Source organism: Pelecanus crispus, chromosome 19 (genome assembly GCF_030463565.1).
Source record: "Pelecanus crispus isolate bPelCri1 chromosome 19, bPelCri1.pri, whole genome shotgun sequence".
Classification (NCBI taxonomy): Eukaryota; Metazoa; Chordata; class Aves; order Pelecaniformes; family Pelecanidae; genus Pelecanus; species Pelecanus crispus.
Window position 1 is genome coordinate 2,928,986 of NC_134661.1, and position 25,344 is coordinate 2,954,329.

Sequence of the window (25,344 nt, forward strand, 5' to 3'; positions counted from 1 at the left end):
CCCCAGCCCGGCTCCGTGCCTGGTGGGTGCCCTCTGCAAACAGCCGCTCGGTGAGGCGGGGAGCTTGCCCGGCAACGTGCACCGGGCTGTAAAGCCCCAGCGCAGCCGTTCAGGCGCAGCCTGCGATGCTCGGGAGGAGTTTGGGAGGGGGGAGGCAGCATTTCTACCCAGTAATTTAAAAAAAAAAAAAAAAAGCTTATTTAATAGGTGTTGATGATATTTCCCGGTGTTTTCCCCGGGTCGAGGCAGGGTGCAGACCCGGCTCAGGGGGTCCCCTCCATGGTGCACCTCGTAAAGCCCAGGCAGTTCAGCGCCGGGGCCGCAGCGAACAGCTGCTCCCCAATGGGCAGATAAATTCAGGCCGGCGGCTCCCAGGCCTGGCAGCCCATCATTGCTTCATCTGGAAGGATATAAACCTTCGCACAGGCTATTTGGAAATACGGCAGAGCTCATTTGAAGTGCGTCTTATCTCCCCATGGAGAAGCTTCCGTGGCTTAGCAAGGCTGGGTTTGCCTCCCTCCTGCAGCTCGTCTGCGTCTCCGCTCCCCATCCCGGCGCTCCCCTTCCCTCGATCCCGCGATAAGCTGGCGTGACGTTATCAGATGCTTCGGCAGTAAAACTCTTGGCACGCAAACTTTTTTTTTTTTTTTTTTTTTTTTTGCTTTATTGTTGCATCCATAAAACTGGCTGGGAAAACTGCTGAAGCAGTAACCCTGCTCGGTTTTAAAGGCAGCTGCAAATCAGCCCCGCTCCTGGTGCAGTACCGAGCCGTTTTTACAAGCCCTAATTAAACAGTATCTGCCCTGTGTCTACCTTCCACCCAGCCTATCTGAGGGATGGGATTTAACTGCCGGGGTTATGGTTCTGCGTCCGTGGGCTTTGGTCCCTGTGCAAACGGACTGCGGTAGGATGGTGAACGGAAACAGCCCGTGTAAAGCTGTGCATCACGCGTCTGGATCCGCAAGGGTCTCAGCTGAAAAATGCAGGTTGGGGACCAAATCGGCACGGAAGGCTGTGGGCGCAGGCTGGCTGTTTGCTTGTTTTCCCACAGGAAACTTGTCAAGGTTTGCTTCTCCTGACGTTTCTTCGTGGTGGCAGGAGGTGCAGCTCGGTCCCTCTGCATCTCTCTCTGCCCTCCGGCTACGAGAGAAGCATCACCATCCCGCCGGGGCGGCGAGGGGAAGCGCTGGCGACTGACACTTGACGATTTATTTGAACCCTTAAGTCTTTCCGAGCAAGCAATTTCTTTGCTATTTCTCTTGGCATTTGAAAGGGGGGGGGGGAAAGGTGGTATTTCCCACATACGCTCACCGTTTTCATCCTTCTCTTCCCCGAAGCGATGTCGATGTCTCGCTCTGCCTCGTCACCCGTAATCAGGGTGTGGAGAGAGGTGGAGAGGAGGAGCGGTGCCTGGGAGGGTGCGAACGTCTGGTGCACGTGGGGAAGGCAACGTGGGGACCCCGTCATCGTGTTTGCACGGGCAGGAGCGTTTGTAGCGGTGTCCATAAGGACACCGGGGAGTTTGACGGCACGGCAAGCTGCCTGGCGAGAGGCTCCTTCCCGGCAGCCCTCTGCACCCAACGCTGGGCTCCCACAGACGTGACATCCACAAGCAACAGTGAAATATCAGCAACATCATGGCTGGGCTTAAATCTTTACCGAGTCTCCATTTTTCTTTCTTTAAACGCTTACAGAATAAATGGAATTTATAATCAGAAACCATAAAATCTCTGATTTATGGTTCATCTTGATGACAATATTTAATAACTCGTGTATATTTTATTACATCTTTTTAATGCCCTGTTGTGGAATTTTACTTAGGCATTTTGCCCTCTATATCAACCTGTCGCAGCACAGATGGGCTGACTTTTCTGCTTTGGGCTGACGACGGAGCCAAGCGTGCTCAGGGCTGGGCTCTTCCCAGGGCTGCTGTGAGTCTGTCCAAGCAGGCTCCAAAAGCGGGGCTGGACGTCCAGCCCTGGTCCGGCTTCTTCCAAGAGCTGCTTCCCAGATTGCAGATCCGATGCGTTTCCCTGCCCAGGCAGCTCCTTTCCAACATCCCCAGCCAAGTTTCGGTGCAAGTGGGGAGAGAAATTCAACTGCAGGGCCTCTCTTCCTTCCTCAAGGACTTTTTGCTCGGAAATGTGTATCTATTTAGGTTATTGCTCAAGTGTGTTCTCCTCTGGAGAGCACTCCCTGCCTTTCTGGGACCATTAGTGCAAATTAGCTGATGCATCCGATCAGCCCCCAGCCTGCTGCACCCAGGGTACCGATCCTCTTCTCGGCGCTCACATGAGGGGGGGAAGCTCATAGCGCTGTAGCTGCGTTCTGGCTTTGTCGAAAAGCGGCAGCTCCCTCTCTCCTTCCCAGCTGGCTTTTATAACCAGCTGCTTCCCAGCCCTGTGCTGCTGGATGCGGAGAAAGGAGAGGGGGTGGGCAGCAGCTCCGGGTGGATGCATCTTGAGAGTTTGGACGCGAGAGCGGGTCGCGTGCTGCTTTGGGCTCCTGCAAGCCTGGTTTGCACGCGCAGCCCGTGCCGGCGTGGGGACAGGTCGCGTTGCTCTCGGTCTGCTCTGGGCTTAGCTCTCGGGGGGGACCGCGGGGCTGCGCGTCGTCAAGCCTGGCAAGCGAGCCAGGAGCGTGCGGGAACATCCATATTCCTCCTGCTGAGCGTGGTCCAGCGGTTTGATTTTTCTTGCTCCTCAAAGAAGGACGGCGCCGCAGCCATAGCGCGCTGCCCGAGCAAGCGAGGGGATGGGGTCAGAGGAGTAGCTGCGAGCACAGCAGGTCCGGAGCTGGCAGGCACCCCTAGGAACGTGTTTGGCGTGTCTGTGCGACACCGGCTGTGCTGACGCTTGCTGCCCATCCATCCGGCGCTCCCCCCCGCTCCCCTCGCCTCGCTGCTCTTGGCAGGAGCCAGGCCGGCGGAGCAGCCAGGTGGAGAGGAGGAAACGGGGCGAGACGGCTCGCTGGCGTGCCCGGCTGTGCACAGGCAGGGCTGCCCGCCTTGCTGCCCACACGCAGCCCCTGGGTGCTGCAGGGGTGGCCGGCGAAGCCTCCCCCAGCCTCCCGGCAGCCATCTGCACCCCTCTGCAGCGGCCGAGGGGCCCGGGCTGGCTGGGGGGGGTCTGCGGGGATTGGGGGACCTGGGGACAGCAGGAGAAGCTGCAGTGGTGAGCGTGAAGGGCAGGGGGAGAGGGTGGAAAGCAGCCAGGGAGGGAGGAGAAAGCAGCATGGCATCAGGCTCATCATATTTGGGCGCAGCAGGGTGCAGCTCTTTTTTGGGTGCAAGGGCATCAGGTGCGTTTTGGGTGCAGCAGGGTCGGGTGCTTCATGTTTAGGTTGGATATTAGAAAAAATGTCTTCATGGAAAGAGTAGTCGAGCATTGGAACAGGCTGCCCAGAGAGGTGGGGGAGTCCCCATCCCTGGAGGGGTTCAAAAAACGGGCGGATGTGGCACTTGGGGACATGGTTTAGTGGGCATGGGGGTGTTGGGTTGATGGTTGGACTGATGATCTTAGAGGGCCTTTCCAACCTTGATGATTCCTAGTTTTACTTTCATTAAAAAATAATCCAGCCACCAAGGCAGGGAACATGAAATTATGACTCTCCCCTTAACTGGTTTAGTGGTGGACTTGGTAGTGTGAGGTTAATGGTTGACTGGATGATCTTCAAGGTCTTTTCCAACCTAAACGATTCGATGATTCTATGTTGGGGCTGTGGGCGAGGACAGGGGCTGTCCCCCTTGAACGCTGTCCTTTCTGGAGCCAACAGTCTTAAAACAAGCCAGCCCCGGGTGAGGGTAGTTTCTTCCCGAGTCCCCAAAAACTTAATGGCCAGAGAGAAGCTGGCTGCTAAGCGAGTGATGGCGGCTGGGCCGGACTGAATTGCACCTGCAGGCTTTCTCTCCCGGTTGCGACGGCGATGGGCTCCGTAGGGCCGTCACCATTTATTAAGCGAAGGAGGGCTTGCAGAGCGATGCCGCTGCCGGGGACGTTGTTCCCTGCCCAGGACAGGTGACCCCGTGCTGTCCCTCGAGCCAGGAGCAGCAACTGCTTGGCTTTTGCGTGGAGAAGACAGGAACACCAACAACCTGATTTACGTGCACTTCTGTGCATCCTCCGGTCTGCTGGACAAGCAGGTGCTGGTAATTTCTTTTTAAACAACCAGAAAATTTCAGCCTCCTTCACAATGTTTTTGACAGTTTTTTGTGGGGTTTTTTTTTTTTTTTTTTCTTTCGGGGCTCAAACTGTTTTGCAGAGAACTTGCAGGGCTAGATGAAATGTTTGTGCTGGGAAATCAGCCATCTTCAAAAGGGCTCCTGTTCCCTTGCAAAACATTTGCAGAGTTTTCATCTGCGCATTTTGGCTCCTCTGATACGAGGCAGGAATCGTCCTGGGAATTGTCTTCCCATTGGTTATTCTGCCGTCTCTGTTCCTGCCTTGCCTCTGCTAAGAAATAGAAAAAGGCAGAAATGCGAATAACTCCAGCCAGCCACCACCAAGAAAACATTCTCTACACAGCAGGACTTGCTGGGCTTGGTTGGTTCTGGTCTAGACAAGGTCATCGATCCCAAACAAAAACCTGCCTGATACCAGTTGAATGGCCGTGGCCTCAGATCACAGGGGTTTGGATGAATTTTCACCATCCCTGACTACAAAGCAATTGGCCTGAATTTCCCTTCCTGGCTGCATGTGTGTGGTTTTGTTTTTTTTTTTTTAATTATTTAGTTAGTTAAGACCATGACCAAAGAGGACCTTAAACCTGTGTTGCTGCCTGGGAGGAGCAGGATGATTCCTGCACAGATTTGCGGGAGGGGGGGGAATCATTGGCAGGGTAAAACTCCTTCCCTGGTAGTTAATAGAGGAGCCGGGGATGTGGCTACCCCAGGCATGTGCATCGCACGGCTGGGCTGCCCGGCTCTGATGCTAAATTATAGTCTAGCAAAGGAGAAGCCTCCTGAGGAGGTGGGAAGCAATCGCAGCCTATAAATACCTTCCAGGTGATGTTGGAAATGAAGAAAGGGAATTATTCATGGTCTCCAAAGGTGGTAGGACAAGGAGCGGTGTCCTGGAGCTGAGGAAGGGGAAGTTTTTCTGCCTGGCCATTAAGAAAGTGCCCTGCAGTCGAGCAAGCGGGCAGCGGGGGGGAGAGCGCTTGGGGAGGGAGCGCCGGCAGCGCGGGAGGCGAGATGTTGGCGGGGATGATGAGGGGAAGGATCTTCAGACAACGCGAGCGGTCAACCCCTTGGCCCAAGGCAGCTCTCTCCTGGCCCTACGGTCTATACGGTGCCATGATAAATTCCACTTACCCTACTTTACTGCAGGCACTTTATAGCTCGACTTAATGGCTAGGAAATCTCTTCACTTGACTGCTCCCCTTAAGATGAGAAGGCTGTCAGTGATCCTCGCGTTTAAGCAACAATTCACTGTCTGCGAAGGGATGATGCCTTTTTATTAGCTTCCCTCGCGGAGCATGGACTCTTGAGGTCCTGGCTCTTCTTTGCCACCGATTTTTCCCTTTCTGACCTCGCTCCGGCCCTGCTGCCTTGCAGATTTGCACAAAAGGGGTGCCGTGACCCCTTTTGATACCAGCCTGGAGAGCAGGAATCGGCCACCGAAGGCGCGGAGGATGTTGCTGGCAGCAGATGCGCGCAGTGCTAGCAGCCCTCCTGGTTTTGCTGCAGGTCTCGTAGGTCTCATCAGACTTGATGCTTTCCTTAATGTTACTGGCATCATGCGATTGCGCAGGAATCTGGGTTTTTCATTTAGCGGCAGCTTTGAGATGCCAGGGTTGCAGAAAAAAAGCGCACAGAAATACGACTGGAACCTGTAGACTAATAAAACCAGTCCATCTTAATTATGACGGATTTTATTTTAGATGTCAAAATGAAGGTTTGAGGGTGTGGGGGGGGTCTAACTTGCAGCGGTGGAGGTATGGAGGTGCTCCAAGGGAGAGGTTTTAAGGGTTTTGGTGCTGTGCTGGCTTGGGTTGTGGTGATGGAGGGATGGCCCTGTGTTGTAGGGCTGGAAAGGAGCTGGGGAGCTTTGACTCATCCCTGGAGGGGAGCCAGCCATGCTGGGTGCTTTTATTTAAGAAAAATCGGTGACGGGCAAGGGAGGGACAGCTTTTGAAGCGGTGCTGAGGCTGGATGGCTGTGTCCCCGTGCTGGTGGGCTGGGACGAGCAGCGTGTCCCGGAGCAATGCCCCAGGCTGGGGGCAAGTGGGTGCTGGGAGCATCCTTCCAGCTTGCCTCCAGGCTGTGCTCCCCAGGGAGCCTCCACCTTTCCTTGGCCCGAGGAGCGCATAAATGCCAAAGGAATGTGCGTCCCTTTTCAGAGGCTGTTACAGTAAATTGTTAGCAGGCGATGGCGCAGCAGAACTGTCGCCATCGGCGGCTTTTTGTTAATCTGATCTGAAGGGTCCCCTTGTGAATGCATCTGGAGCGGTCCCCGCTCTCCCTGCGAATGCAAATTGCAGCGTGCATGCTCCTGGTGCTTTTGTCAGGTCGGAGGTAGACAAGGGAGAGGCCGATGCACGAGAGATTTTTGTGTCTCCACCCGGGCAGCGCGCTCCCCACTTTCGCATCCGCATCTTTTCGCTTTACCCCCTTTTGCCTGTTCCCAAATGCACACCAGGGCACGGCGAGTAAGGATGGAGAAAGCCACCTTTGAAACTCTGGCTGGGAACCTTCCGTCAAACCTTCCCCCAAAAAGCGCTTTTATTACGAAAGCCTCATGGTTTCCTGGGACAGTTTCCATTTTTCCAGAGAAATCGATTTTCCATTGGGAAAAATCTAAATCTAGTTGATGGCTCGTTGCCTGGAACAAGCTCAGCGGTCTGACAGCTAAGCCAGGAGGAGTTGTCCTTGCTGGCCAGGGAGACGTGCCGGGAGCCCCCTCGCACAAGCCCACCTGGAAGGCAGCTTGCCACATTGCGTCCCATCTCAAAGGAGTTTGTGAAACCTAGGTGACTCTTCCAGGAGCTGGGAGCTAGCTGAAATGTCCTTCTTGCATTAGCTGAAGTGGTACTGCCAAGGAGAGAGGGGGAAAAAAAAAATCTATTCCATGGAAATTTTACTTTTTGGGAATTTCTGCTGAGATGGGGAAGTTAGGGGATTTTTTTTTCTTTTTTTCATTAAAAAATATATATATATTTGAGTTTCAGTGCATTTCCATTTTCTAGCCAGCTCTCTGTGAGATGCCATTCCTGCAGGCAGCGTATGACTTTTTTCCCCTCAGGAAATTTTCTAATATCAATTTAATTTTGACTCTCACAACTGCATCTATTCCGCAGGGAACCTACTCTACGGCCTCACCAAGAAAGTGTTTCCTCTTAACTGCGAGTTCATTTTCCAGTTTAAAAACATCATTCAGTCATTCCTAATGAAAGATATAATCAACTTTCAGGCTTCGAGGCTTAGCTGAGCCCCTAATGGAGATGGGGAAGCCGTTCCTGCGGTAGCTCAGCCCTTATTTCCCACGGCAGGCATGCTTGCACCTTGCAAACGATGAGTTTCACTGGGTGAAACTGCACTCGGAGGGACGAGAGCCGTTCCGCAGGGATGCAACTCCTGGAGTTGCTCCCTGGGGCTGTGGTCTCGCATCCCGCAGGGATTTGCCCTCCTCTGTAGTTGTGGTGATGCTGTGCTCGGCAAATTCTGCACGCCTTCTGCAGAAGCAGATGATAAAGAATTTAGCCCAGCTAGCCTTAAAACAAAGAAAAAGAAAGGGAGGAAAAAAAGAAAGAAAAAAAACCACCCCAAAAACCCAAACAAAAACCCAGCAAAAGCACAGTTTGTGTCCCATCTGATTGTAGTTTCATGCCCACACGTCTGCTCTGCATAAATGTTTTTGGAGCGCCGGGGGGAATAGTCTCTCGTTGCAGTGACGTGCTGTGCAACAGAAAGGGTTTGGTTTATTCGGAGACCTTGCTGAATTACACCACGGATACCGTACCGCACGTCCCCTCCTGTGCCTGCATCTTCCCATCCGCCGCCTCGTGAGCAAGTGGAAATTCGAATGCAAATAGCACCAGGCAAATAAGATCAGGTGGAGATACGGAGCAGTAGGAGACCTGGAAGTCACATCAGGTCTGTCTGCCTGGCTGGGACTGGGCTGCGTTGAGTAACCGGAGTTAGTTTTAAATAAGCTCGTGCGGCACCGGAGCTCCAAATGGGACCTGACGGAGCCGGGTGGAAGTTAATAATCTGAATATTTACCCAGCCTTGTGGCAGAGGAGCCCCGCGCTGGTCTGGGTGTAGGCAAGCCCTAGGAGTGTGCAAGTTGAGCTCGATGGGCAAAAATCCCGTTGACTTGAACGTCAGAAAGCCATGGCAGCATCCAGAGAGCTCTGGTGCTTTCTGGAAAGGAGGCTCAGGGTTGGGATGTTGGGGGGCTGCTCCCCCCAGGCAAGGTGCCCAAGCCTGTCCCCTCTTTGGGGTGGCCTCGTGTGCTAGCAGATGGCTTGTTCCTCCATCGCTGCTTCGGAGGAGAGCAGCACATTGCTGTCAGAAAAAAAGCCCCAAGGACCACAGCGTGCTCAGATGTGACGCGGAGCAGGGGAAGGGGGTTTTGGGGTGGACTCATCCCTTTAGCTGGGGCTGGATGCTCCCTCTCTCTGTGATGGGCTTTTAGGCTTCCCTTCCACCCGTTCAACCCTGTAGTATCAGGTTGAATCAAAAGAATCAAAATTTCAGAAATGGAGAAATAAACAAAAGCTTCAAATCCTCCTCCCCAAAAACCAGATGAGCCAACAGAAAATTTTAATTTAAATGTTTGGGTACAAATTACCTGACAATCCAAGCAGAGAGGCGTTTTGAACCAGCACTCGAGCTTTTCGTTCAGAAAATATTAAAGCACCTCGACCTGACAGTTTCAGAACTCACCCATAAAGCTTCTGAAGTGAAAAATTAATCCGAAGTAACCTCTTTTTCTGCTTTTCAGAAGCAGATTGGCTTTTGATGAATGCTTATGCCTCCTCGATAGATCCCAGTCAACCGAGCCCAGCTCTTTCCCCTTGTCTGGTCTGAATCCCTGGAGCATCGGAGAGTCGGCGTGCCCGTGGGGCTGGTCTTGAGCGTTAGCGATGTCTCCGGACGCCTGTAACGTTTCCATTCCTACCTTCTCGCCTTTCGCCGCCCCTGTCAATCCGTGTCCGTCCTTCCTTCTTGCAACAGTCAGGTGTCTTTTGCTGCTGCCTTTTATCCTGCTGAACCCGCCTTATGGGATTAGGCATGAAATGGAGGGTTGAGGCGTATAATAGCGGGGCCGTAATTGCCTTACGAATACAGCGTAATTACACTGTGGTAAGGCTTTTGAATAACCTCATCACCACCCGCTAGTCCCTATAACTGGAATTTCTCTACGTTTCAGCTGTAAGGTTGCCTACATCTCCACAGTTGTGCCTTTGGCTTGCTGGTCACCGTGGCTGTGTGTTTTTAGCATTTGGTGGCACCACTGATACTGCACTTACACTAATTAATTTGCAGCCGTGGAGCTAGCCTTGGAGTTGTACGAGCGTAGTGGAAATTACAGGTGTGGAAAGCGTAGCTACCGTGTAATCACACCGCGATTGCTGGGTAATTACACCCCTTGTGCTGTTAGCGTATAACCGCGTCAAAGTTTTGGTGGGACCTCCCCTGGGTCTGTTGGCACGGCTTCGGCTGGGCAGACGGCGCCGAGCCGTAGCAGATCCCTCCAGCCAGGCACAAACCTCCTTCGATTAAAGGCTGTGAAACAGCAGCTTGCCTAATCCATCCTGCTTTGCGGCTTCGAGCCCATCAGCCCAGCCTGGACGTGGCTTAGTGGCCCCGATCAGCAAACTTCTGGTCCGGCTTGATGAGCGACCTGAAGCTAATTGCTGACCGCCTCGTGCATCTCCGTCCCCCCCTACTCCATTAAAACAAGCATTTCCCTGCCTTTTGGAGCTAGTCGAGATACACAGATGACGAGCGCTGTAACATAATGGATTTTTATTATTATTAAGCTCCCAGTGACTCTTTCCCTGTCAGTGTAATAGGGCTAATGAAATGTCCCCACCGCTCATGGGAGTTGGGAGGACAATTTGGTCCGGTTCTCTGTAGCATTTGGAAGAGGCGAAACGCTGGTTGTTGTTATTTATTACGGATCTGGTTTACTTAGCGCTGTGTTTATTGAGTCTGTCTCCCACTCGCAAATGCCGAATACAGTTCCCAGCGCCGCTCCCGGTGCCAGGGATCCTTCCTGCCGCCGCTGAGCTGCCTGCGAGTTGCCAGCTGGACTTGTTGTGGACTCCAGCTCAGGACAGTGGGCCAGGTTCCTCCCTGGTGTAACATCATTGACTTTAATTAAGCTACGCCAGGGAGAAATTTGGCCCGCTTTGTTTGCTAGCGGTGCGCCGATGCCAGCCGAAAGGCACGGCGGGTGCCAGCAGGGGCTTTGACAGCCCGATTTCAGCGTGGGACAGAAGTCCCCGCATCTTTGTTTCGTTTGGGGCACCGGTGTCTGCTGATGGGGAGGGAAGGGGGAACCAAATGACGTGCTCATCGTAGGGCTTCGCGTCTCGCGGTATTCCAGGTTTCGTCTCCCTGTCCTCTACCCCAGCTGCCTGGAGGTATACAGGAAAAAAAACAAGACGGGGGAAAAAATGGGCAGGGGATCCTTAAATGATATGAGGACTGCCTCCAAGCTGAAGAGCTGCCGCTCTCCGGCCCCCTGGACCAGACCCGATTTGCTCATTACGTGCTCGTCGCGGGCGTCGGAGACGTGCGCTTAGAAACAAAGCCTTGTTTCCTGTGGCAAAGGCTACCCGGTGACTGCACCGGGCTCACCACCGCGTCTCCATGCCTGGCAATTTCGGGAGAGCCCCCCTCTCTCCTTAACCCATCCTTTTTGCACGGTCCTGAGCAGTGCAGCATCGCCCAGCTCGGTGGCAGCCACTCCCGCAGCGTCACCTCGGCCACCGCCCGCCGGGAAGGCTCTGGAGCCCTCCGTCATCCTCACCGGCGCTTCCCCGTCGCCTCCCGAACGCTGCCCGGAGGCGGCCGCTTCCCGGGGAGATAATTCAGTTGCCTGGTTCAAAGCGCAGTTAAAGTTTCTGTGCTGGCAGATCTGGGGCAGAGTTTTAAGAGCGTCTGTGTTTTCTGCCGCGCCGTCTGAAGTGCGGCACATCCAAGGCTTGCAGCCCTTTGGCTTTCATCTGCCTCACCGCAGGCGTTTGTGAACCGCTCTCCTCTGAACCGGCTCTCCCATTTTAATATTTCCTGGGGTGTTGTAGAGAGTGGCTCTTGCTCTCCAAGTGCAGGGACATTTAAAAAAAAAAAAAAAAAAAAAATATATATATATATATAAAATTCAGTCTAAATGCTGTGATGGGATGAGGTGGGTGCTGTTGGGTGCAGAGGGATATATCTGAGGCTGAGACATGCAGAGGTTTGCGTCTCCCACCATCTCCTCCGCAGGGTTCAAAGAGCTGCCACCCTGCTTGCTTCCCTGCTTGCTTCCCTGCTTGCTTCCCTGCTTGCTTCCCTGCTTGCACTAGGGTCTCCTTCTCGGAGGCTGCGAGGTCCTTTTGCACCCCTGTCTGCACATTTCGGGTTATCTGAGGGTGCAGAGAGCAGCAGGTTTGATGAGAGGAGGGAAGTGCAGGGAAAAGCTGTGGTGAAAACAGTTGGAAAGTGATAACTTGCAGCGGTGGCTTTGCCAGGAGTTTAAAAAAAAAAAAACAAACCCAAAACCAAAAAAACCCTGTATATTCAATTTGTTTTGATATTCAAATACCGCTTTCCGTGTGGGGTGTGCGCTAATGTGTACGATGGTGTTATGGCATTATCAGAACAAAATATTCAGACGATTCCTAACAGAATTTGTGTTTCACGAGCTACTTGGAAATGTTGGCTTGGAAACAGAGGCGTAGCGTTAGGAGCCTGTTTCTCCTGGGGGGGTACTAGCTGGCCCCGAGCTGCTCGGCAGGGTTGGGTGTTGGAATGTGGGATCCAGGCGACTTCTCCCAGCAGGCAGGGACAGGGCTCCAGAAATCCGTGCTAGAAAGGGGCACAGTACAGATCCCCCTCCCCAGCATGGAATGAGCTCCCTAAATAAAGATCAGGAGGAGCCCCCAGCCCCTCCTGCCCTTGCTCCCTCTTCCACACGTGCTGACCGGCTGCGGAAAAGATGCAGCGGGGTGTGCAAGGCTGTTTTGCAACGGCAACTGTGCTTCTGCTCTGCGAAAGGCACAGCTGAACCCGTGTCAGCATCCCAGCCCGTCTCTCCCCTCCGTTCTCCTGCCGGCACCGTCGGCTCCACGCCTGAATTCCTCGGCTGAGACCGGGTGGAGGCTCTTAGGCCTTCGTTCCCACTGAAATGAGCAGCAAATCAATGCAGGCCTAATAAAAGACGATTGGAAATTGCTAATAGGAGCATGGGAGGGCAGCCCTGCTTCCCAGAGCCAGGATGAGTATGGATTTTCTTGTGCCAGGAACTGCAAACACTTCTGAATTCCCCGGGGAGCCGGGCACGCTCACCTTCTCCCTTTGCCCTCGTCGTTCTCCTGCACCCTTCAAAAAGGAGCCGGGTAATGGTAATTAGCTGGATTAATTAGCTGGCGGTGGCAGGGAGGGCTCAGCATGCAGGGGGTGTGAAGGAGCGAGCTGGGGCAAGGAGCCTCTTGGCAAAAGCGTGCAAGATCGTCTCCTCTGCTCCTGCGCTGGCCAGAGGTTGGTCCCCATCCCACGGTACGTGCGGAGGGGTAGAGGGGCTAAATCGGGTCAGGGGCCGGGGGGCCGGGCTGGAAAGGTTCTCACTGTCTTGGTGCTGGGCTTCAATTTTGGCTCCCGCTAGCTGCTCCTGCCAGGCACGCCTTATTTATGGACTCAGCTCTCCCCCGCTCCGCTCCCTCCGGCAGCGTCGTGCCGGCAGCCGCGGTCCCGGCGCCCCGCAGCCCTCCCGACCGCTAATAGATCACCGCCGATAAACGCGCTCCTCTGCTCTGTATTCGGCAGCCGAACCCCCTCCTGCCCTTCATACTGGTGCTGCCGGGGGATGATGGATGAAATCCAGGTCGGTTTGATTCATACGAGTTGTGTTCACCTTGCAGAACAGGCTGTCACCAAAAATAATAAACCTCCTTGTTTTAATGCCCGGAGAGGCTGTTGGATGGGCGGCAGGACGGGTTTAGATCCTCTTCCAAGGAAGGAAGCGCTTTTGAGAAAGACTGATGGCAAGCCACGGGACGGCTGCACAAACGGTAAATAATCATTAGAGCCGCGTCCGGAGGCTGCGGTGGGGAGCAGGGGCCCGGCACCGATGCTCCGGAAGGGGCGATCCCTGAACCCGCCGCTTTCAACCGCATCCCACCAGCAGACGGATCCGCTGGTTGGGGCGAGCGAGGAGGCAGCGAACCCCGCGCCGTGGAGGAGGGGGGCTGCAGCGCAGTCCCGAAACGCTGCAGGCAGCAAGGGGGAGAAGAGCAAGGACTGGTCACGAGCGCTCCAGCCCCAGCCCTTCGGGATGTCGCACGCCAGCTGCGCAGGTCCTCCCGCCCTTTGCTGCTGCGGCTGCGGGCTGCGCTCGAGCCGGCCGGGATCGCGCCTCCCTGGCGCTCCGCGAGGGCATCCCAAATCGACCGCCGTTACCCAGGCCACCCAGTTGGTGAGCCGGTCCGCCTCGGAGTCCTGCAGTCCCACCGGAGAGGGACTGCATCAGGGATGCGGTTGAGAGCCGTCGGGTCTCAATAGATGCCGCGGAGAGCAGGGGCTGCCAGCGAGCGGTGAAGTGGCCCGTCCGTCGTCGCCCGGGAGGAGAGGTGGCAGTCCTAGATGCTGCGGCTTGCTGGCTACTTCGTGCAAGGATGCTGACCAGGATGGCTGCAGTTTAGCATCGCTTAGGTTCAAGGGAGCTTTGCTAGGAGATGCAAAACCCTGCGGGGCGACTGCTCGCCCCTTGATGTGTGTAGTCCGTGGCTTGGTCCCTTTGAATTTTTGTCACGGTGCAGCGTAGCCCTTCCCTGGGCCCGAGCCAGCTTTCAGGATGTATTTTTTTTTTTTTTCGGAGGAAATGCGCCAAGCGTGGTCTACCCGGTGATTAGTTTCTCGCTGTGCCCTCATCTCTCTCCTTTTTGGGCAGCAGCTCGGGTCATGATGCCCATCCCTGCTTGGCATCGGACCTGCCCGGTGCCCCCCGCCTGATCCAAGCTCGGCCCCTTGCTCCTTCTCCCTTGGGACACTGCGGGCTTCGGGGTGTGATGCCCAAAGCCCCGTCCTCCTCCGTGCCCTGCGGCAGCCCGCGTGTGGCGCCGAGCGAAAAGTATTAATGAGGGGAAAAGTTAACCACGTTTACTGAACTGCGAAAAAGGTTGTTTTTATGTCCCTTTATTGGAATATAAAGACTGCTTTTATAACCTTTTAAAGGGGCGTAAAAGCAGCTTGGAGACTAGAAAGCTTGCTCTGGTTGAAGGCAGGCAAAAGGAGAGAGGGAAGGGAGGGGAGCAAACATCTGCCGCGTCCGGAGGTCAGGAGTCAGTGGGGTGCAGGCGGATGGGGCCGTGGGGACCCCAGGTCCAGGGCGGTTGTGGTGTCACCCCCCTCGGGGAGGTCTGGAGCCCCGGCTCTGGGCTTTGAGACGCGTTCCTCCTCTCGGCGACTGCAAAGCCGTTTCCTCAGACCTCTCTTGGGAGGGGTAGGTGTCGTACTTAATGAGCTAACCTCTTTTATTTCATTTTCCTCCCCGGTCCTCTGTGAATAAATACTGCTTTGGCTGCGTTCCTCCTGGAACGAGGGAGGAGGGAGTCCGTAAAGGTCTCGCTTTGAGTCTGGAGGGAAAGTTTGCTCTGCGGGCTGCTCCAGCCTCTCCCGTGACGCCCAACCTCTCCGGTGGGACTGCAGGACTCCGAGGCGGACCGGCTCACCAACTGGGTGGCCTGGGTAACGGCGGTCGATTTGGGATGCCCTCGCGGAGCGCCGGGGAGGCGCGATCCCGGCCGGCTCGAGCGCAGCCCGCAGCCGCAGCAGCAAAGGGCGGGAGGACCTGCGCAGCTGGCGTGCGACATCCCGAAGGGCTGGGGCTGGAGCGCTCGTGACCAGTCCTTGCTCTTCTCCCCCTTGCTGCCTGCAGCGTTTCGGGACTGCGCTGCAGCCCCCCTCCTCCACGGCGCGGGGTTCGCTGCCTCCTCGCTCGCCCCAACCAGCGGATCCGTCTGCTGGTGGGATGCGGTTGAAAGCGGCATCTTCAAAGCCAGCAGGAAGCTCCTTCCCGCTCTTCCAGGGCTCCTGGACGGTGGCCCGAAAGCCTTGTAGTGGGGGTCGCAGGTGGTTCCAGCCCGGCCGCCTCACGCTGGCACGCTCCTCCCAAGACGGAGATGGGTTTTCTCCATCCGGCGAGGGAGATGTGCCTTTTTCCTTTCCTTGTTCACGCAGCGGTCGGTCTGACGCGACATTAAAAGAGGAGAGTGACCTTTACATGGGTCTCCAGCTCCGGGGAGGGGAGAGCTGAGCCCCCGGCTGCAGCAAGGCACAGTTTGAATACGGATAGGTCACGAGTCTCGGTTATCCCCACGCCATCTCCCAAATAATAAGCTTCCGGAGATAATGCTGTAGGGCCGTAAAGAGGATGGGAACGGGAGCAGCTGCTTCTAATTTCGCTTCATGGGGAGGGAGGTGATGCTGAGAGCACCCCGCATTCTCTGCACATATTTTTCATCATTATAGGCAGAAATGCCAGAGCGGTGACAGATATTAATGCAGTTCACGCCGGGAGAAAATCTTCTTTCCATCAGACTCAGTGTGCAGCAAGAGGGCAGTGCCATTTGCAACCCTAGGGAGAATATGTTTGAAAGGTGATGTGTTTTTTACCCAGGAAGTTTTATTCCAAGATGAAGTTCGGTTTGGAGAAAGGGCACCTGAAACCATCCTGCTGCGGGCTGCGGGATCGCTCCCTGCCCACGCCACCGACCCGAGCGAAAGGGGCGTTTGCAGCAGTGCTGGAAATTCATTTGGATTTTGGTGCAACTCAAAGGACCCTTCACCAGCTCTGCAGCGGCTGCGTGTCACCGTGGGGGTCTCATCGTCCTGGGTGTCAGATTGTTGTGACCCGGGGTCCCAGCCTGCCCCCAGCCGCGCCCCGCAGCGATGCTCTGAGGTTTGCAGGCTCACTTTGCAGAGGGCTGCGCTTCCTTGCGCCCCTCAGCCTCCTTTTATTTGCTTATCCCACTAAATATTCATCAGTAACATTTAAGACAAAGGAAAGAGATAATTACAAGGGGAGAGTTTTTTTGCAGTATTAAAGGTTAACAGAATTCTTGGCATTTGTGCCTTGTCGATCTCCATGTAATTATGCTCATTTCCCAGAATTCAGAGGCGACTCTGCCTGTTAACGCTCAAAGATGGTACCCCGGGAATTAAATTTATGAGATCATTTCTCAAAATCTCCAGATTCAAACCAAGCATCTTACTTAATGGCATGACTATTATTAATATTATTCTTGGATGCGTAGCGCCGTAAGGGTCAGAGGACCAGTGGCAAAACTAAAATTGATACAGGCAGACAGCAGGCTTTTGTTCCGGAGAAGCGCTCGAGCAATTTGGCAGCCTCAGGAAATGAAACTTAGGGTTGGCAAAAGACGTGCCCCGCAAAGGCGCGGGCGTTTGGGTTTGAGGTGTGTCTGAAGGAGCCCCTTTTTGGCTGGGGCTGGTCAGGAGCCGGAAAGCAAAGCTTGCATCTCAGCACCCTGGTTTTTTGAAGGTGTGTGATCCGGGTCCAAAGCCAGCTGCGGGCGAAAGGCAAATCAGTGTCTCCAGGAGAGTCTGATTTTCAAAGATGCCGAACACCTGGCAGTGGGCTGGGGTTTCACTGAGAGCTGCTGAGCATGCTCGGTGGTTTTAAAAGAGGGCTTTCAGGGGCTCTGCTCTTAATACCTGCTTTTTGTTCAACATTGTGCTCTTAATCAAGGTTCCTACTCCTCTCCCGGTGCCTGCTCCGCCTGGTTTGCATGGACCGAGCCGTCTGGTAGGAAAGGGCTTGGCTGGGGAAAATGAGGTGAAGGGGGGGTGGATGCGGTGATGGGCCACCAGCCAGGGACATCTGCCTTCCTGCTTGCCCCCGGGGTTTAGGATGCGTGTGTGGATGCCCAGATGGGCTGGGGAAGGTTTGGCTTGTTTGGGGCCATCCTTGCTGCCCGGGAGAGGGCACAGCAGCTCTTGGAGCTGCTCCTCCAAAGGGTTATCCAACCCAGAGCTCGCAAAGGCCCCCAGACCGTGGGCAGAATTCCTGGGGGAAGGAGCTCATGTCTTCGCGTTTAAGGTAGCCGTGCTGGAGCTCCTAAGTGTCCGTGGCAGGACCTGGAGCGTGGCTGGCTTTGCTTTTCAGCCTATTCAGCTTTTTTCCCGCTCTTCCTGTGCGCACTTACTCCTGTTAAAACGCAGAGTGGATTGAGTTGTGGAGCGCTGGGTTAATGTCATAGGCTTATAAAATGCTGTTAGATGGCTAATGGCATGGTTTTATTCCCTGTCGTCAGCTGCCTCTGGCCCCTGATTCATCCTGATAAAACTCCGCCGTGGATGCGGAGCGAGCGTATAGGATGCCTTTCGGGGTGTTAATATAGCGACGTAACCTCACAGCAATAAACAGATTTATATAAAACCGATATTGGTTTGTACCAAGGATCAATCCCCGTTGGTAACTTCCATTGTGCCAGCATGGCTTAGTATCGTCTCGATGATTTTTTTTTTTTTTTTTAGCTCCCTGTACAGATGTTTCATATGAAGGCAGCACGTATGGAGGTGTCGCTTCATAAATACGCGCGTTGCATCGGCTGGGCTGCTGTAAAAGGCTCAGACCCGGAGAACCGCGGGAGAAAGGAGTAATCCTGAAGGAAAAGCCAGGCCTCGGGGACTGCTGCGCATCCCTCCCCAAGCTTGTGCCCGCGCTGCCTGGCTCACCCGTAAGGTCCGTCAGAGCATCCTCAAGGATGCTGCTGCGGATGTAAGGGATGGCGGCGCTATGGGGTATCTTGGCAGCTAGCGACGAGGCCTTCCTCCCGCCCAGCTCAGCTTCCTCTTCCTCAGGTGGTACTCCCTGGGTCACCTCTTGAGGCGTGGCGGGGAGCTGAACCCTTTGCTAGCCTCGGCTTTGAACCACGGGCAGGCTTTTGCAGCCTTCCGCCGGGCGGCCGGTCCCCCGGCCCCTTGGCTGCAGCGAGCGCGAGGCAGCGCCGCCCTGCAAGGAGTTAACTCCTGCTCGAAAATCCCGAGCACCTGAGCGTGAGGAGAGCAAGCCACAAACCCAAGCCCAGCAGGTTTTTTTTTTTTTTTTTTTAAAGGGCAAACAAAATGTTCCTTTTTACAGCCAGGCGCCCGCTGCAAAGTGCAGGCAGGCGGGTAGCGGGCGTCGGCGCGGCTTTAGGGGAAGGCTCCCAAAAGCACATTTCGTTTCAATTTAATAGGGCGGTTGCCGTAACGTTTATATAAATGCCAGCGAAATACTAACGGCATCTTTAGCGGGGATTAATGGGGTCTCCTGTGTTGTTTTTAAACACTGCGAAGAGGGTGCTGGTAGTCGCTGCCTGCCTTCGGTGGGAGGGATCGCGGGCTGAGCGCCCGCGAGGATGCTTCTTGCATTCGGAAAACTGGCCTAGAAAAGTCCCCAATAGGGCAATTCCTCCGGCTCGGCGCGGGAATGCCTTTGGGGTGAGAAGGGCTCAAAATGGCACCGGCCAAGTAAGGCTCTCGGTCATTGTTCCTTAATTGGGGCCACCATTAACAAGGGGATAAATGAGTCGGCGTGGTGAGCGGAGCGGGAGCCCACGGCCTTTGTGTCTGCGCTGAATGGTCGTAGAAATTGAGGGCTCAGTAGTTATTCAGAAAAAGCTCCCCCGGACTCATGTGTCATTCACCTGACTAATGCCAAGAAAATTAAGCGCTTTTTTTGCGACTCTGGGCTTACTGGCGAATAATGTGGTATGCGAATAGCACAAATGGGGTTACGAAACCATGTTTTCATTCTGAAGGAGCGAGAATGGCTGGAGCATAAATTAAGTTTCTGATCATATTTGGTAATTTCAGATTAAAAATAAATTTCTACTTTGGGGTTATAGATTGCCATCTATCAGCTTGCTGAAAAGGAAAAAGAGGAATTAAAAGAAAAATCTGGCTGTACAAATTGCCTTGCTATGACCTACTTCTTGAAAGTAATTTTTTTTTTTTTTTCCCCAGGACTGAAATCTTTCAGCGTGGGGAGGCGTAGTATTGTATGCATATAGGTTTGCAGGCAGGTATATAGGCAGGGGTTGTATGGGAGGATCTATCAACCGTCCCGGCAAGCAGCTACAGGCAAAATAGATGCTAGGATTGTGCTAGATATTTCTGAGGAAGCCGGAAAAAAAAAAAATGCGGCAATCATGTTGTTTTACGTGATATAAAGGAACCTTAACTGCAATTTTGCATCTGGTCGTCAGCCGTTGGGACCACTCGAATCTGCAGATTAGCCGCTTGGGCTTGGTTTTGCTCAAAAAGCCTGAGATTGGGGTGGCCTTTGCTGGAAGGCGCCCGGGCCTTGCAGGAGGAGCCGGGGTCCCTTGCAGCCGGCTGTGGGAAACGCTGGCCCGAGCCAAACGCCGCCGGTCTTCCCCGGGGGCAATCTTTGGAACCGCTTTGCTGAAAATCTTAAAATGAAAACCCCAGCTGGCAGGCGGGAGGGCCCACGTGAGCCAAGGACAGAAAGACGTTTACGGGAGTCGCTGTGAACTGGCGCTGCTGCCTTTCGCCCTGTCCAATCTCTTTCTAGAAAATTGAGTAAATATCTGCTGAAAACGGTTTTGCCTGGCTGACAGAGTGCCGGGCGCGCTGTCGCTGCCCTCTGCTCTGCCTGCAAGATTCCCTCTCCCGAGCTGCCGCCGCTCCGATGGAGACGCTCCTCCGCCGAGCAAACTCTTGCTCCTTCTCACCCCTTCCCTGTCCGTGGCTTGGGCACCCTCCCCGCCGGCTGCTGCCATCTCCCCGGGTGGAAATCCTTCCCCTGCCTCCATCCTGGCCACTGCTCCTCTTCCCACCGCAGTCCCAGGCGGTGCCAGCCCTCTCTTCCCTGCCCGACCCGCTCGTGCTACCCTGTTCGTGGTCTCTGCCAGGAGAGGGGGGCCTTTAGCCTTGCTGGGAAGAAAGAGGTTGAGGACATAGATGCGGAGATAAATATACACCTAGACCGTGCCTGTGCTTCTGCTCGTTCTGTTTGTCTCCTGCCTGTTGCTCGCAAGCGGAGGGCAAAAAAAAAAAAAAAAAAAAAAGACTTTTATCTAAGTAGGAAGAAAAGGAAAGAGCTGAAAGCAAGAGGCTGCGTTTCGTGCTCGGATAGGTGCTGCTTTGCAAGCGGCTTAGCCCGTGTACGGCAGGCTCTTCTGCTGTGGTCAAAAACCAGCGATGGAAAAAAAAAAAAAAAAAAAGACTCTGTCATCCCCAGAGGAAACTACAAAGCTCTCTTTCTCTTGCTGCTCAACCTTCACAGCTGGACTCAGTTGCTGGCTCCTCTGCTGCTGGAGCAACTGAATTATTTAAGGGAATCTTGATTTTGCTTTCTCTTTGCTGTTTTCATGTGTTGTCTCATTGTCTATAGATATTTTTATAGTCTGAAGCAATTACAGCTGTCAGAAAAGAGACGAGCTGTGGCAGGCTGATTTATATGTACATTGTATGTATGCAAGAGAGGGAGAGCTGGAGACGGGGAGATAGACCAGGGATTCTGCTGGGCTTTAGGATGCAGGAGCTGGCAATATTGGATTTAAATTCCTTGGGATTTTCAAGCAGTGCCGATGATCTCTTAGCGGCGGGCCAAATTCAGCCCTTGCAAGGGCTGACGCTGCTCAGCAGGTCACGCTCTGCCCCAGCCCCGCACGCTTTCGGCGTAGGCAGGTGCCTTCTCTCGTGATTTAAGATGCTCCTGGCAATCCGGGCTGTGTTAAAAGGTTAACTGGCTGTGGTTATTGGAATCCCTTTGGTTTTGCTGACTCAGGAGATGGTCCCTGCCCGTCCAAAGGAGCAGCAAAGAGAGCGAGCTCTTGCGTGAGGAGCGTGGCGATGGCTCGTAGCTCCTGCGCGCGAGGATGCTCCCCGGCAGCGAACAGGTGGCACGGCAGGATCCCCATCCTGCCAGGGGTGCTCGGATGCTGCGGCAAGCCGCAAAAGCAGCGTCTTTTTTTTTTTTTTTTTCCCTCCTTCTTCGCCGACTTGTGCCACCCCAGTGCGACGCCACAAGCCCGTAGAAGGAGTTTCACCCTCCCGCTGGTGGTCTCGCCGATAAGTTTCGCAGACCCCCTCCATGTAATTTGTGGGCCCATAGGGGGTCTGCCAAAGGCAAGCGTTTACCCCTCCCCTGCCAGGCCGGCCAGGAGCAGAGTGAGCTGCGGAGATTAAACTCCCTCCTGCCAAGAGCTGGGGAAAGCTGCCGTCTCCTCCCGGGAAAAGTAGGACTTTTGAGGCAGCACGTCACGCCAGCGCTAAATTCAAGGGAGCGGAGCCTTCGGAAGAGGAAGAAGCAGAGGGACTTGCGAAGCAACCCCCTTCTCGTGTGACCTATCGGCACGCAAAATAATAATAAACCTTTATTTGATTGAGCGTTTCCTCTGCCCGGCGCAGCTCATCATGTTTTAGAGATTAAATAGCACAGTTAGTGAATTAAGCAGTAGTTTACAGGGGATTCGGAGACTCCAGGGATTAGTAACGGGCTATGGATCCTTTCACATCTAGGTCACCAGTTTGAATCCAGCTCAGGTTGGCAGTGATTTCAGGGAAAAAAGAAAAAAAAAAAAAATTGGTGCCGTGAAATAGCCGCAGAGCATGCGGTGGGGAATGGAGGGAGGGAGGAACTTTTGGATAAGGTCCCGTGTGGCGGAGAAGTCGTCGGGGAGGGCGGGTGGAGGAGGCCTGCTCTCCCCTAACACCGGGCTGCCGCGGCTCGGGGGGGTCTCCCAGGGGTGCAGTGCCCCAAAAGCTGTGGCTCGGCTGCTCGCTCCGCACTCGCTCAGCGGCTGCGGGACTTTGTGCTCCGAGGATGGCTCCCCGACACCTTTCACCAGCAGGAAACTGTGCCTGGAAATATTAATGTGTTTAGCCGCTAGCGGAGGGAAGGAGGAATTGCTAGGCATAAGCAAATGCGATACTTGCTAAATTATGAGCTGATAAAAAGTACGCGGGGACCGCGCTCGCGGCTGGGGAGGAATTTGCCGCTTAAGCTCATGCTGTGTGTGAGAGGCGCGGAGGACCGGGCGGGCACGCTCCTGTCTCTCCTCATTGCCACCTTGCCTGATTTTGGGGGGGTGGGGGGGGGGTGGGGAATTTGTCCCGTGCCTCAGTTTCCCCTCCTGCCTAGCGGCTTTGCCGCCTGGGGCGGGGATGGTGCAGAGGTAGAGGAGGGCAAATGGTTGAGGTAGTCCAGTGCTGGGCGCAGGTAAGCGAGGGAAAAGTGGGGGGGGGGGGTGTCCTGATATCCCGTCCCCCCGAGGAGCGCGGTGCGGCGGGGGTTAAAGGCTGGCGTGGGAAGCGCCTGCTCGGCTCCCCGCCCGCGGGTGTTGTTGTGCGGGTGTTGGTGTGCGGGTGTGCGGGAGCCAAAGTGCCGGTCAGGGATGGAGCCGCTGCCATGACAACCCCGGGCAGTCAGCCTGCGCGCCCAGGGATGCTGCCGGCCGGTGGGGCTGGGATGCTGCCGCCGCCTCGCCCGCTCCCCCGCCACCCCTTCTCCCACCGCTGAGGACGGCTTGGGGACTCCGCCATCCCGATATCCCGGCATCCTGACACCCACCCACCCACCGTGCATCATCCCGCCTGGACCAGCCCGCCTTTGGGACCCGACAGCGGGGCTGGAGGAGAGGAGCTGCTGGGCACCTCGGAGGCCTTTGCCCGCTGTGCCTTTTTTGCATCTGGACCCGTTTGCTAGCTTGCTCTGGGGGTGTTGGTTTTTATTTTTTGGTGGCTTTTTTTCTTTTTTTGGTGGTTTTTGGTTTTTTTTTTTTTTTTTTACTTGGTTTTTGGACTGCCCTCGCTCCGCGCTGCGGAGGGGAGCTGCCAACTCGGGACAAGTGCGCGGGGCGGGAGCGGGGCGCAGCCGGGCGGCTCCCCCGCCGCCTCCTCGCCCAAGTGAGCCTCGGACTGCTTCCCGGGAAGAGCCGGCTCGCCCAGCGTCCAGCACCTTTGCCACTTCTCCTCCTCCTCTTCCTCCTCCCCCCTGGCCCTCCCGTCCTCCTCCCTCACCCAAGGATACTGGGGACTCCCTCCGGATGCCGCTCGGCAGGCTCAGTGCTCGCAGGCTGCCTTGCCGGGGGCTCTCCTGATCTCCGTGGAGCTCCGCATCGCTCGCCCCGCTGGTTTTGCTCCCCGCCGTCCCCACACACACGCACCCCCCCTTCCCCCCCCCCCCCCCCCTTGGCTCCCGGTGGCCTTGTCGGGTGTGTTTTTTGCCTGTTGGAAAAGTCCCTGCTGCCCAGGATGGGGGTCGGTGGGTGCTTAGCCCTGCCCTGGAGGTGCCTAGTCGTCCTCTGTCTCAGGCTGCTCTTCCTTGTGCCCGCAGGAGTGCCCGTGCGCAGCGGAGATGCCACCTTCCCCAAAGCTATGGACAACGTGACTGTGCGGCAAGGGGAAAGCGCCACGCTCAGGTAGGAGCAGCCGGATTTCTGCCTTGGGGGGCAGCGGGGGGGGCGGCCGGTGCCTTCGGGGACGTGACTCAGTTTCTCCTCCCCGGGGAGCGCATCGTGTCGATCGGCGGTGCAGGACGGGCAGCGGGCAGTAAGCCGAGAGCGAGATTTGGGTGCCAGGGGACCGGGCTTTGGCTCAGCCCCCCCCGCGAAACTTACTGGGGGATGAAAAGAGGGGAGCGCGATTCCCTCGTGGCCCCCTGCCCTGCAGCGGTGCAAGGCGCGGGCTCGACTCCTCGCTGCCACGGCTCGGGTACTTTGGCTGCGTTTGGTGGGGGTAGGCAGCGTTCTGCCCCTGGGGTGCAACGCCGGGGGTGCCTTCGTGCCTGTCAAACCAACCCAGCCTGGGCAAAATGGGAATTGCCGCCCCCCCCGGTGGGCTTTTGCACCTTTTCCCCATGCCCAGACCTGCTGGGATGAGGGGTTGTGGGATGGGGCTGGCTCCGGGCAGGTGGATGCTGCCGCCCTCCTTAAAAATCCCCTTGCTGCGGAGGCAGGGGATGCTGCTACCTGCCCGCATTAACTCTTTGGGGTGGGGGGAAGCGCGGGGTGGGGCGTTGCACCGGGGTCCTGTCGCCTGCAGCAGCGATCTGAGGGGCGCGGGGGCTGCCAAGAAAACCGTCATTTCGATCGGCGTAACTTCTGGGACATCTCACGCCCAGATACCCGTCCCCGTCCTCGCGGCAGATGGGCGCAGTCATCCCAGAAGAGATCCTGGCGCGGATGTTTGATAGGGACATTAAAAACCAAAAGCCAGGTTTTAATTGCGGCGCTGGGAAGCGGCGCTTGCAACTCCGGCGTGCTCGGGAGTGACTTTTCCTCCGCCGGCGCGTTGCATAGGTGACACTAACATCTGCGGGGCCGGCTGGGTGTGTGCGGTGAAAGCCGCACTCCTGCTTTACGCCAGCGAGTGGAGCAGGGCCAAACCGGGGGGGAAAAAAAAAACAAAACCAACCTAAGGAGGGATTTCAGCCAGGTCTCTCTTCAAGCGGCGGGAGGGCTTAAACCACGGGCTCGGTTTGGCCCCTGGAAACGTGAATCGTCTCCCTATATGTATTTCTTGCAACTCAGCTGTTTGCAGCCGAGCCAACCCTTTTTTCCCTCCCCATCCCTTGCACGCTCCCGGGAGGAAGGGAGGGAGCTGTGTTGTGGCTGTCCCTCCGTGTTTGTCTTGCGTCATGGCACGACTGGGCAAAGAGGCTTGGAAACGGGTGGCCGAGGGTGGGGGACCGGGTGTTCCGCTTAGGAATTTGCCCCACTCAGCTGGGCTATTAAAAAAAAAAAAAAAAAAAAAAGTAGGTCCTTTCCTCTCCTGACTCGCTGGGCTCTCCCAAGCACCAAAAATCCTACGGATCGTGCCATGGGGGTGTTCAGGAGGGAGGGGTTTGGCTTACTGGGGGTCTGGGCAGCAAAATACACAGGAGGGTGGCCGCAGCAGGGTGGTACGGGCACGGGTGCTGCGCAAACTTACTGGGAGGAGGCGAATTGCTCGTGCTGTAGCAGGGGCCTGCAAAGGGTTTCTGGCGCAGGGTTTTTGGCACCGACTGTGCCAGCGCCGTGCCCCGGCACCGGGTGCTCGCCCGGCGTGGGAACAGAACAAAGGAAAGCTGGGCTGAGTCAGCAGGAGGGATGCTTGCCTTCTGTCCATGAGGCCTGGTGGGAAAGGGGGACAAATCCCGGGAGGTGGCCTTGGGGAAG

At 55.6% G+C, this 25,344-nt stretch overlaps 1 protein-coding gene across 3 annotated transcripts in view; it reads left to right on the forward strand.

Annotated features, from left to right (window-relative positions):
* Positions 1-25,344, forward strand: part of LOC104037330 (protein CEPU-1) — a 365,392-nt gene that overhangs the window by 193,335 nt on the left and 146,713 nt on the right. For 2 of the 3 annotated variants that reach the window (XM_075723130.1, XM_075723132.1), the window contains exon 1: positions 23,441-23,607. In XM_075723130.1, coding sequence (XP_075579245.1) covers positions 23,441-23,607 — 167 coding nt within the window. Of the gene's footprint in view, positions 1-23,440; positions 23,608-25,344 lie in introns of those variants that run through there. The other variant, XM_075723131.1, reaches the window with a different exon arrangement.